General features: G+C 38.8%; 1 protein-coding gene across 1 annotated transcript in view; it reads right to left on the bottom strand.

Annotated features, from left to right (window-relative positions):
• LOC146005296 (ATP-dependent DNA helicase DDX31) overlaps positions 1–12,569 on the bottom strand; it is a 207,497-nt gene that overhangs the window by 151,978 nt on the left and 42,950 nt on the right. The window contains exons 8-9 of the mRNA XM_083144423.1: positions 11,585–11,770; positions 10,560–10,619 (exon numbers count right to left, since the gene is read on the bottom strand). Of these exons, the coding sequence (XP_083000549.1) occupies positions 10,560–10,619; positions 11,585–11,770 (246 nt within the window). The remainder of the gene's footprint in view (positions 1–10,559; positions 10,620–11,584; positions 11,771–12,569) is intronic.

Below are 12,569 nucleotides of genomic sequence, written 5' to 3'. Positions count from 1 at the left end.
ATTTCTTTCCATTGATAATTCCACCTCGCCATTACTTTCAATTGATAATCCACACCTTCCCATTACTTTCAATTGATAATACCCACCTTCCCATTACTTTCAATTGATAATACCCACCTCCCCATTACTTTCAATTGATAATACCCACCTCCCCATTACTTTCAACTGATAATCCCCACCTCCCCATTACTTTCAATTGATAATACCCACCTCCCCATTACTTTCAATTGATAATACCCACCTTCCCATTACTTTCAATTGATAATACCCACCTTCCCATTACTTTCAATTGATAATACCCACCTCCCCATTTCTTTCAATTGATAATACCCACCTCCCCATTACTTTCAACTGATAATCCCCACCTCTCCATTACTTTCAACTGATAATCCCCACCTCCCCATTACTTTCAATTGATAATACCCACCTCCCCCATTTCTTTCAATTGATAATACCCACCTCAGCAATTTCTTTCAATTGATAATACCCACCTCCCCAATTACTTTCAATTCATAATACCCACTTCCCCATTACTTTCAATTGATAATACCCACCTTCCCATTACTTTCAATTGATAATACCCACCTCCCCATTACTTTCAATTGATAATTCCACCTCGCCATTACTTTCAGTTGATAATACCCACCTCCCCATTACTTTCAATTGATAATTCCACCTCGCCATTACTTTCAATTGATAATACCCACCTCACCATTTCTTTCAATTGATAATACCCACCTCCCCATTACTTTCAATTGATAATACCCACCTTCCCATTACTTTCAATTGATAATACCCACCTCCCCATTACTTTCAATTGATAATACCCACTTCCCTATTACTTTCAATTGATAATACCCACCTCCCCATTACTTTCAATTGATAATTCCACCTCGCCATTACTTTCAATTGATAATACCCACCTCCCCATTTCTTTCAATTGATAATACCCACCTCCCCATTACTTTCAATTGATAATACCCACTTCCCCATTACTTTCAATTGATAATACCCACCTCCCCATTACTTTCAATTGATAATACCCACTTCCCCATTACTTTCAATTGATAATACCCACCTCCCCATTACTTTCAATTGATAATTCCACCTCGCCATTACTTTCAATTGATAATACCCACCTCCCCATTTCTTTCAATTGATAATACCCACCTCCCCATTACTTTCAACTGATAATACCCACCTCCCCATTACTTTCAATTGATAATACCCACCTCCCCATTACTTTCAATTGATAATACCCACCTCCCCATTACTTTCAATTGATAATACCCACCTCCCCATTACTTTCAATTGATAATACCCACCTCCCCATTTCTTTCAATTGATAATACCCACCTTCCCATTACTTTCAATTGATAATACCCACCTCCCCATTTCTTTCAATTGATAATTCCACCTCGCCATTACTTTCAATTGTCTATCCCACCTATTACTTTCAATTGGTAATCCCCATACCTCACTATTACTTTAAATAACTAATCCCACGTTATATGTAATTCCAATTGCTCACAGCCTCATTATTTGAACTTACTAAATTTCGTGTCTCATTATTTTCAACTTTAACGCCCTATTATTTATTATTTGGATTTACTAAATTCAAATGGAAATCGGTAAAATTTTATGTATAGAGCTCTTAAAATATTAAAAATTTAAATAATGGAACAAAGCATTTGTGGTGGTTGTGCAAAATGCAGCAAACGTATGACGAAGATTAATATGTACACATTCATAATTATCAAAATTCACAAATTAACAAGAATTGTGCAAAATACAAAGAAAGGTAACTAGAAAGAGAGAATGAATTATTTACAATTAAACCTAAACATATTGCTTGTCCTACAACGTTTACTTCAATACAGTTTGTAAAATGCCAAACCAGTGTTATGACGAACAACTGCACCCGCACATCTTCCTCCATATGAACGGCCAGCAGAATAATTAATCCTCTTTCCTCCAACGAACTTTGCCACAGCAGAATTATAATGTTCCACGCGATTACTGTCCACGTCTTGCATGAGACTTCTACTGTGCAAACTAAGTTGCCTCACTACACTGTTTATTTTCTCGAGCAAACCACATTCTTCCAGTTCCTTGATAAAGCACTTTTCATGCAAATCTTTTGTGTTGCAGAAATATTCTGCGCAGCTGTTGTGATTTCCAAATACATGATTGGTTATGTTCAAAATGTATTTTCTAACATTTTCCGTTTGTTAGCTGTTGATACATTTTCACTTATTCGATACTGAACAGCCTTAACAACTGCTGTTCTAAATCGCAGTATGTTCTCGCCCAACTTCTTCCTCATCACTGTCGTGTTTCTTTGTTTGTCACTTGTGATAGTGATGTCATGGAGTTTATTGCAGAAGTTTCGTAATAGGTGATTCCTGCACTCCACTTTCTCCGCATTAACGAATGCTGGGGCCTACATGCGGGCCGCGAGTTTGACTGGCCGAAATATCAGGAGAAAAGTTGTTACGCTTCTTCCAGGAGACTCGAACCTGTGCGCGTCCCGTAGCTGGAGAGCCCAAAGCATGACGCCTTAGACCGGACGGTCACGATGCAGGACAGTAGGCCCGTAGGCACAATTTTATTTTTTGGTGGGGGATGCTCATCCCTTATCAGCAGCTGCCATCTAAGGGCGAAAAATTGAGGGAACCCCTGAAGATGAGTTTTTGTTTCCTAATTTTGATTTGGCAAAGGGGAGCTCTCTCACTGCACCAAGCGCCGTCAACCCTATGCCGGTCGTTTGAGTATCTTGAGTTTGAGTTTCTGTAAGTCTTCTTTATGTATAGATTGGCTAATCGGGACTGGACCTACATTTATAGTGGGATTGAACTATTGGGCGTCCACCAGGTACCAAACTCGGGACCTTTTGACATTACGAGGGTCATCTTTACCATTACGCTATAGGGGAGGCAAAAATATCTGAAACTAAGAAGACATTTTGAATGGACATGTAGAATGTAGGAGGCAGGGTTCGCGCTGAAGAGGAAGAAGACGGAATTCTCCCTCCCCTTTCCTAACCTGTACTTCTCTAATGTAATTCTCAACCAAGCCAAGAGTCTTGTCCTTCTACATTTTATGTCACTTTTGTTATTGTTAATGAAGAATTCAAACTAATAATTTGTCTTTAAATCTCAAGTTAGCAAGTCAGCCAAAATTATGTTTTTTATACTAAATTTTAGATTAATTGAAGATTTGCAAAGAAACAGTAGACCTTTTCATGATCCTTCCACTCCAAAAACAAATGTTTTGTAAGAGTCACATCAAGTTTATGTTTGGAAATAGTGAAGTTCTAGGAACCCCCCCCACACACACACACACACAAACACACCCCCCCCCCACACACACACACACACACCCCACACACACACATATGTAAGCAACAACGATAGTAGGCTATTGTAATTTGGAGAGGATGTGATTTGTGAGCGGAACAAGCATGGGAATTTAACGAAGTTCCTTTGCGAATCATCAATTATGTGTGCGTGTGTGTACACGTATTTCCTATCTGCACCGTTGACTCGCAAAGTACTACATGTGAGGTAAAACTAACGAAATGTAAAAAGAGGAAGTGTTACCACCCTCCCCGCCTTATCTACATTTTATTCAAATCGAACACGAGGAACGTATCCAGATATATATATTTCGGAGGGGCGTCCTAACGTAATGTCTCAAAGTAATACGCGTAATATTAATAATGTTAAATTAAAATAAGTATAATTATATTAAATTAATTAATATATTTTATTACATTAATAGATAAGGCGATATAACAACAGTGATACAGTATAACATCACGTATTCAATATCTAGCTTACGTGTAGTTAAGGTCGGCAACATTTGTAAATAAATAGAAACTGCCCTGGCAAGGAAATTAATGTCAAATAGATAAAGAATATATTATTTATTGAGTATGAAAAAATTATGTTAGATCCAGTTGACGAAAGTAAAATTCCTGGTAATATTTTGCATGTTATTATAAGTAGTAATAATTCTTGCATAAATCTTCTTTGGTACTGTCATTCAAAGTCGTATTGCTTTCCAATATTTTTGCGGAAATAAGCAAATTGCGATTAAACAACAACCTTATTTTCATTACTTAATTGAAGTTATTTTATGATCTCATTATTTAAGTTTTGTACTTGGTAAGTCTTTCGGGGGGAGGTTGGGACTACTGGACCCCCTTGAATACGTCCTTCGCGGTAGGGGTCGAGATAAAGTTACTGTGTCACTGGTTCCAATTTACGGTAAATATGGTCTACACAAACTCATGGCCTTCCAGCTTTCTTGCCTGGGAAAGAGGCAATAAATCAAGCTGTGACAGCTACGGGACCTTCTGACGAGGGGACGGAACCCAGCTGTGCAGAGGATTCAAACATCCGCGCGAACTAGCCCTCCCATCAGGCTGGGGCAATTTTCGAACAGAGACATCTAGTGGCCAAGTGGCGAACTATGATGAATGAAATTCGGCTGAAGCGGCCGTATCATTCGCCGTCGATAATACATGACATTTTTAAACAATCATTTTGGGCTGTGCAAGTGACTTTTGAAAGAAAAGCCCTCCCTAGCTTAGTCATAAAAGGATTGAGCATTACGTTAGTATGCATCATAATGACCATTTTCGTTGGTGCTACCCACAAATCCTATAACCATTCTGTGCTTATTTACGTAATTCCTTATGGGAAATTGAAAAAAAATAATGGAATTTGTGCACATTTATCGAACTGAAATTGCATAAATGTGTCATGTACTCAAAGTTTCATAAAGTAAGTTCACATCCACTGCGTGTTTTCCGGCACATTTTTGTCCTAAAACGTTATATTCAACAAAATGCAAAAAAGCCCATGTTAAATTTAAGCACTTTCCACGGCGACCTTCGCCAAACTCCACCGCCCTCTTAAGCAAAATATTACGGGAGACAGGCCTAGAAATACGAGGGCTATTTTTTTTCAACCTCCGGTAGAGCATGAAATCAAAACCACAGTGAATAGCAAAATGGGTTTATTGACAAATGTTACGTACTCGTATAATTTACTTTTCAAGTAAGCACCAAGAGGATTCAGACATTTATCGTACCGATGCACCAGCTTTCCAATACCTTCTGCAAAAAGAGGTGTCGCCTGTCTCTTGAGCCAGGTCTGCACTGTGACCAGAAGCTCCTCATTGGTGTGGAAGCACCGTCCTCACAACCACTTCTTCATCACCGGGAAAAGGGGAAGTCATTCGGCGCCTAGGGTGAACAAACTCTTCCCAGTGGAATCGTTGAAGAAGGTCTTGGGTTGACGCAGCAACATGTTGCCGGGAATTGTCATGAAGCAAGACAATGCCTGAAGACAGCATGCCTCTCAGTTTATTCTGGATGGCTCTGTGCAGTCTGCGCAATGTCTCACACTATGCAGCCGCATTGATTGTGGTCGCCGGCTCCATAAAGTCAAACAGTAACACACCTCGCACTTGGCGGGAGAGTCTATTGCAGCAGACATCTCTACGCGCCCGTCGTTCAGCTTCAACTGAAGCGTTGGCCTGGGCAGTGGTGGTGGTAGTGGCAGGGAGAACGCCAATCACGCTGCGTGACGCCCCGCTTCCTAGCGCTTCACGGCCCACCTGGCGGCGCCATCGGAGGTTGAAAAAGAAATTACCCTCGTATATTTCGGGAAGGTTCCCAAACAAGTGTCTCAGAAATAAATATAAAAATAACATGTCTTGGAATTTTCGTAGATAGCACCGTTTAGACTACTCTTCTACGCCATAGAGAGACGCTGTGGACGTAAATCACGAAATATTAACGTCTTTGCAGAGTTTCAGTTGAGCGTCAACTGCACGGAAACTATGAAAGCTGAAGATGTGAAATTTTGCAGGCGCAGGCACCACACTACGCGCTAAGACACTCAATCGAAATGGTGCACTATCTGCACCGTGGGTTCCCAACGTAGGCCCGCAATGCACATAGTGACGTCATCACTGGAAGCTGCACGCTCTATATGAAAACGACCTGAGCGCCACACGGTGGACGCTGAACTAACCAAAAAAATTGAGGTTGCATGGGACATGTTCCCGTACCTTCCCGACCCCAAGATTCCCCATACCTAAAATTCGTAAACTTGGAATTTCGTGAAAAAATTGCAAATTTAAAATCGACCATAACAATATTCCAACATGGCGGACAAACTAAGGCCGATAGAAATTCGCTCTACATATTATTCAATAGTTCCAGCCTTGGTGAGAAACATCCACCTCGGATAATTTTCCCAGGACACCCAGCGGGGGCGTTGGTGTCACGCAAACGTCCAAAAGTGCAACTTTCTTTTGTGTCGGAAATCGGATAATTTGAAACAAGTGTACACGGTTTATCAGGCTCAACCTGGAAGAATGAACATCCCTCTGCATATTCGTAGGACCTTGTGGAATATATCTCCGACAACGACTGCTCACGAAATTCCATAGTACACCCTGAGGAGGGACCACTGGAAGCCATGTTTCCAAATATAGTCGCAAGGTGGATTTTGTTCACGGCGTCCTGGAGTCGTCAACAGAATTCCAACGTGGACAACCCGCGTCGTAGTTTCACAATCCATGCCGAGATTCGACTTGTCTTTAATAGCGCCTTCATCATTAATGCAACAGTGGTTCGTAGCGACGACAATTTCCCGCCCGCACACAAAACTGAGGACAATGAAGGCATCGTCAAACTTGGTTGGACTGTGTTCCCCACCCACCCTACATTCCGGATCTTGCCCCATCAGATCTCTATCTGTTCGGCCTAATGAAGGCTGCAATGCACGGAACAAGATGTGAAGACGATGAAAAGAGTTGTTGGGGCTACCAAGAGATGGCTACAGGAACGAGGTAAGGCCTGGTACAGGAATGACATAAATGCCCTTGTTCCACGATGACGCAAGGCCCATAGAACCGAACAGAGAATTTGTTAAAATTAACCTATGTAGCAGAAAAATGTACTTTTGCTGAGTGTGAGTTTCATTTATGTTGAACGGACAGTTTCATTAAAAAAAATGTGGGGCATTACTTTTTGAACAACCCTTGTAATACAGGAACAAAAAGTCATTAGCAAAAACTAATACGTCAGTGAATTAAAATAATATTATGAAGATAACTTCTTATCAACAACACATTAAAATAAATCAAGAATCAGCTCTGAGAAAAACTGACATCCTTATTAAAACAAGTTTAAACAATTCTGAACTACTATCATTGGGCAATAAATAAAATATTATATTCTTAACATGAAAAACACATGTAGTACTAAAATCATTACGCCATTTGTAAAAGCTGTGTGAAATAGTACTCAGCACATGGATGGAGAAGTGACATGACAGCACACAACTCTCACAGACCATTACAATGGATGTAGGCCCGCGGGCCATTAAGGTAAACCTTGTCTTTATTGCACTTGTATTTCGTTTTCTGTATGTGTTTCTCTTTAAGAGAAAGAGTGACAATTTCGCACCAGTTGCGCATTTATTTCAATATCGTCGGAACGGGTACTGCTACTAAAAAAAAAACCTTGTCCATACAAGAGAGTATGAATTTCTCTCCATGTTGCATATAGAAGCCGTTTTTTAAGGTGACTATTAAGCTAGACACGATGTTTGAAAAATATAATAAATAAGTATTTACAGAATCACATTTATTCCTTATGGGGAATCAACTTCAATTACGGCTAATCAAATGGGAGATTCGACTTTTCCCATGACTAAGAGATTGTTAAACGTGTCCTCTTTCCGTCCATGCACATTTCTACGTCATTGGGTGCTTGATATTCTCGAGAGAACGAATAAAATAATGCTCCCATAAGCGTAATGAATTTCTCCTTGCCTCCTACGGTCATCCTGGCAGTGTTGCAAACCTGATGTGCATAAAAGAGCTCAATTTCACCTTAAATGGAGCTAAAGTTGACTTTGAAGGAGCTAGATTAACGAAGGCTTGATAAAGTGCCTCCTAGGGTAATTTTAGGTGTCAGAGGGGTGGGGGCGTTGCTTTTACCATTACCTTTAAAGTGATGACAGCGGCATCACCCATCTCAATAACAATATTGTGATCTCCACCTCAGCCACGGCGCTACATAAAAGTTGCAAGGGAGGTAAAAGAGGGTGGAGCAACGCACCCAATATAATAATATCACATCACGTGAAAAATGTATACTCATGGTAAATGTGGGCCAGAGCCTGTGATGGCATCATAGGTGGAGGGTGCCCCAGTTCACACCAAAGAGAGATCTCTGGCTCCAAAAGAGCTTAGTTGGCATCAGTGCTCCCCCGCTGTTGCAGAGAGAAGGATCTCGGGGCAATTGTCCCTCATCCTCTTAAATTTTCAAGAGTTTTCTGCACTGCTTCTGCATGCATTTATCTTATTGCCTTCGTCCACTGCTCTTCTAGGACAAGTTATGCCATTTTGACTCCCATTCAAATTGCAGTCAATGATAATGACCACCGGAAGAAGTCAAAAGCACGGAACTAATTTTAGCGTTCTCTCATTGCATGGGTATTTTATTTGGTTAGTTGAGTTGGGTTTGAAGTCCACACAGAAAGGCTAATCGAGACTGGACCTACAGTTTACATTAGGATCCAATCCACTTTGTGCCTCCATCGAGTATCAAACCTGGGATCTCTTAATTACAAGAGATATTACCATTATGCCATCGGGGAGGCCCCCGTGTATTGTATTTGACAAAGTAATGGTACTTTCCCCAGCAGCCTTCTGGTATCCCCCAACATGTAGTAACAAAAACATTTGTATTTGTATTTTTGTTAGTTAGCATAACTTTTCTGCCACTTTTAGCTAATCAAGACCATGATAATGATTGATGATTTTGATGAAACTGATGAAGGGACTCAAACCTGTGAACTTTGGTTGCAATATTGAAATGTGACGACTTAATATGCTCAACCAAATAAACGGTATCACAAATTGCAGTGATCGAAACAAAATATTACCTTCTTTACTTACCAATTTAAAAAAAAATGACAAATTAAAGATCAAGATTAAAAAAGATTGACTGGTACTGATTTTACTGTTCATTTTCACACCCCATTAAAGTGGGATCGAAACCACTGGATGCCTCAACTGGGAACCGAACCTTGGAACCCCTTACAGAATTAACCAGTACACTACTGATGAAGCACGGCATAAAGATAAAACAACGAAAAAAAAACACAGTGTGAATTGATGATCAACAGGAATATATTGCTTCTTAAACAAAACCAGATAGATTGAATGGGACATTGGGCATTGGCTTCCCTAAGCGTCACTCGTCTAGTTTATTAAAATTTACACGTTAATGGAATTTTTGTAAACCTCCTGGGACCTGAGGAACAAGGAAATAGAGGGTTGGTACTACCTTGAACCGATAACGGTACTCTCGCCGATTCCCACTGATACCGATGCCTTGAAAACTGTGATAATAAAAAGTTGTTCAAAATATTGATTAATATTAGTGGCAAGTATTTTACTCTTAATTATATGCATCAATTTACCAAGATTTTTCCTTTACGATGTTCAAGAATTACATCAGAATATTAAATTACATGTTATGTTATCACAAGCTAGTGCAAAATAAAAATAAACTGCAAATTTTTAGGATAATTAGACTGCAAAAGTGTCATGTGGTATTTATTGCAGAGCCTGTGAAAGACAAAATGACAGAAAAGTATTGGTCGGCATTGGTAAATAACTTACAACTGATACTTCCAATATTGATACATCAGCATCGATATCGGTTCAGCCCTAGTAATTTCCATGGCTTCTCAAATAGTAATTTTTATGATTTCATAAATAGTAATTTTTATGATTTCTCAAATAGTAATTTTTATGGTTTCTCAAATAGTAATTTTTATGATTACTCAAATAGTAATTTTTAGGATTACTCAAACATTACTTTTTATGATTTCTCTCAAATAGCAATTTTTATGATTTCTCAAATAGTAATTTTTATAATTTTTCAAATGCAACAGTTATTTAGCAAAATAGACAGGGGTGCTATTTTTATGGAATTAATGACTTTTCAATTCCCCCTCGACAAAGTTCAACCACAAGTTCGGTTCAACCTCCCAAGTTATGTTCAGTTAAGAAAAATTAGGGATGGGCCGATATGAAATTTTGGCCGATACTGATAAAGTACCGATATAAAATTTACCAATACCGATAACCGATATTCTACCGATCCGATATAAAATTAGAAATGGTCCTTGAAGAACCTGAAATGTACATTGATCTCCTTAATAAATGTGTATTTCGAGGTGACTGCAGTGCAAAAGAAGTTGAATATTTAGACAATAACTTTGTTAAAAAGTAGGACATCGAGATTATCCATAAAAATTACAACAAAATGGCAGAATTTTGCACTAAATTATGAGATATTTTTCGATATATCGGATCGGTAAAATAATCGGTAAATTTACCGATAAACCGATACACCGATATGCCTATATCGGCCGATACCGATTGAGTACCGATTAATCGGTCCCATCTCTAAGAAAAATATAACAACACACACATCATGGAAAAGATAAGTTACTTACCGTACACAGTAGAACTCCAGACTCAGCTTCCCTGAATGTTTTGAAAACTTCTGTTCTGTCCTGCAAAGGGAAAAGAAATCCAAATAAATGTTGTGAACCAAAAGTTAAATTACTAATACATAGCCTACTGCCGCAATGAAAATGCATTTGAATGTATTGCAAGTCTGAAGTTTTGTAGATAAAGTGATTTAATCTCCACCATATTTAATCTGTTAGATGAAAAGGAAGAATTTGGGGAGGCAGATCAAGTAAAGCTACATTAAAAAAACTGACTTCAGAATTAGACTTGCTGTCCTGATGAAATACTTTATGGGGATTATAATATGTTCTAGGGAGAACATGGCCTTGGGAGGGAGATGGGCACCCCTGTATAGGTACATTAATGTTGGCTGCCATCCAGAAAATATTATATCCCCTCCCCCTTCTGCTTCTTCGTTATTTTCTTCTGGCACCATCATGGGTGGATTTCAATATGTACAGGGTGTTGAAAAAAAACACTTCCCCACCGCCCATTGCATGCAGGAATGAAGATGAATAACTTTTGTTAATAATGGTTTGCTTGTTGAGGCTTTGAAAAAATATATTTGCTTTCTTGTAAGCATGCAAGTAAGTGGCACAGATTCATAGTTAACACTGACAACAACCACTCTCTAATGAAGCAATTTTTTTTTTTTTCGTTTCTTAACAGTTGTGGCTTTAAAATCCTCCAAACGAGTTTGTTGATGTTGTTTGGTGACACCCTGCTCAGCAGCTGAAAGAACAGAACCGGTAGAAATCTTATTTGGCAACAAAAAGGAACAATCAAAAAATTCCCGGAATGGCAATATTGCAGTTGAAGGAAATTAGATATTGCACCCTGCTTCAAGAAGTATTACCTTGCAACATTGTGCTTCATTCCGGCAGTTAGTGATGTAGTCGTATTCTGTAGTTTGGAGACACCCTGTTGAGTGAAAGTATTCGAAATAAAAGTACATCAGCAAAACAGAAAATTGTGATAAAAATGACATAAGTATGTGCGTACTCACCTTTTGCAACATGTTACCATGCAACTTGAAGAATTCAATATCAATTGCCTCCACATCCTGATGTTCATCCTCTTGATCAGTGTTGCCCTCTCTGGTTGAACAGAGAATACGGGACAACAACTCTGTATGGAAATCGACCATATCTTGAGTGGCGCAAAATATCAACATCTTCCTTTCTTTCGTAAACTGAAAAGTAGACAAATAAAAATTATTATTAGCTGAGTGGGAATATAATCGAAAAACTTTGTGATAGCCTAAATAGGGTGGTACAGATTAATTGAGTTTTTGTTTTAAGTTAACTTTATGCACAGATAGGCTAATTGGGACTGGACCTATAGTGTAAAGTGTGGAGTCCCAAAGCGGTTATCAACAATTCACAAATTCCTCAAATAACATTTAAACTGAACTAAACTTAACTCCATTTTGCAACAGTGCTGTAATGGTATAGACATACAGAAGCAAACATGGTTAAAGATTTCTTTTCCTGGAAGAAAATTATCTCTGCTAATTCTCTTGACAGATGAATAAGGGAAACATAGCTCAAAGCTACTGTTACGTTTTTGTGATTCATCCCTCCCCTCTCCAACCACAAGCCAATTTTCAACTTTCCACGTGAAAGTGAATTCTCTATCGACCACCACTGTCTGTTTTACGTGTGTTCTTACAAGAGTTGGCAATATTGAATGGACATGAGGTGGCCACATGCCTCTTCATATCTTGTCAACATTGTGAGAAAAATAAGATCTGACTCCCTTTAACTTTGTTCACTGGTTTATCATCTCAACCATACACAAAACAAAAAACGAGGTTTTTTTCAAGTCCACTTTATGCACACATTGGCGAATTGGGACTGGACCTACAGTTTAAAGTGGGATCTGAACCACTATGTGCCTCGACCAGAAAATAAAAAAATATAAACAAAAAAAAAATTTAAAATATGACATGCCTCATATTCGTTTAGTTTTTAGACAATTATTATTTCTGC

Source organism: Lepisma saccharinum, chromosome 23 (assembly GCF_977018435.1).
Source record: "Lepisma saccharinum chromosome 23, izLepSacc3.1, whole genome shotgun sequence".
Classification (NCBI taxonomy): domain Eukaryota; kingdom Metazoa; phylum Arthropoda; class Insecta; order Zygentoma; family Lepismatidae; genus Lepisma; species Lepisma saccharinum.
Note: the sequence above shows the minus strand (reverse complement) of the source record. Positions and strands in the feature narration are given on the sequence as shown.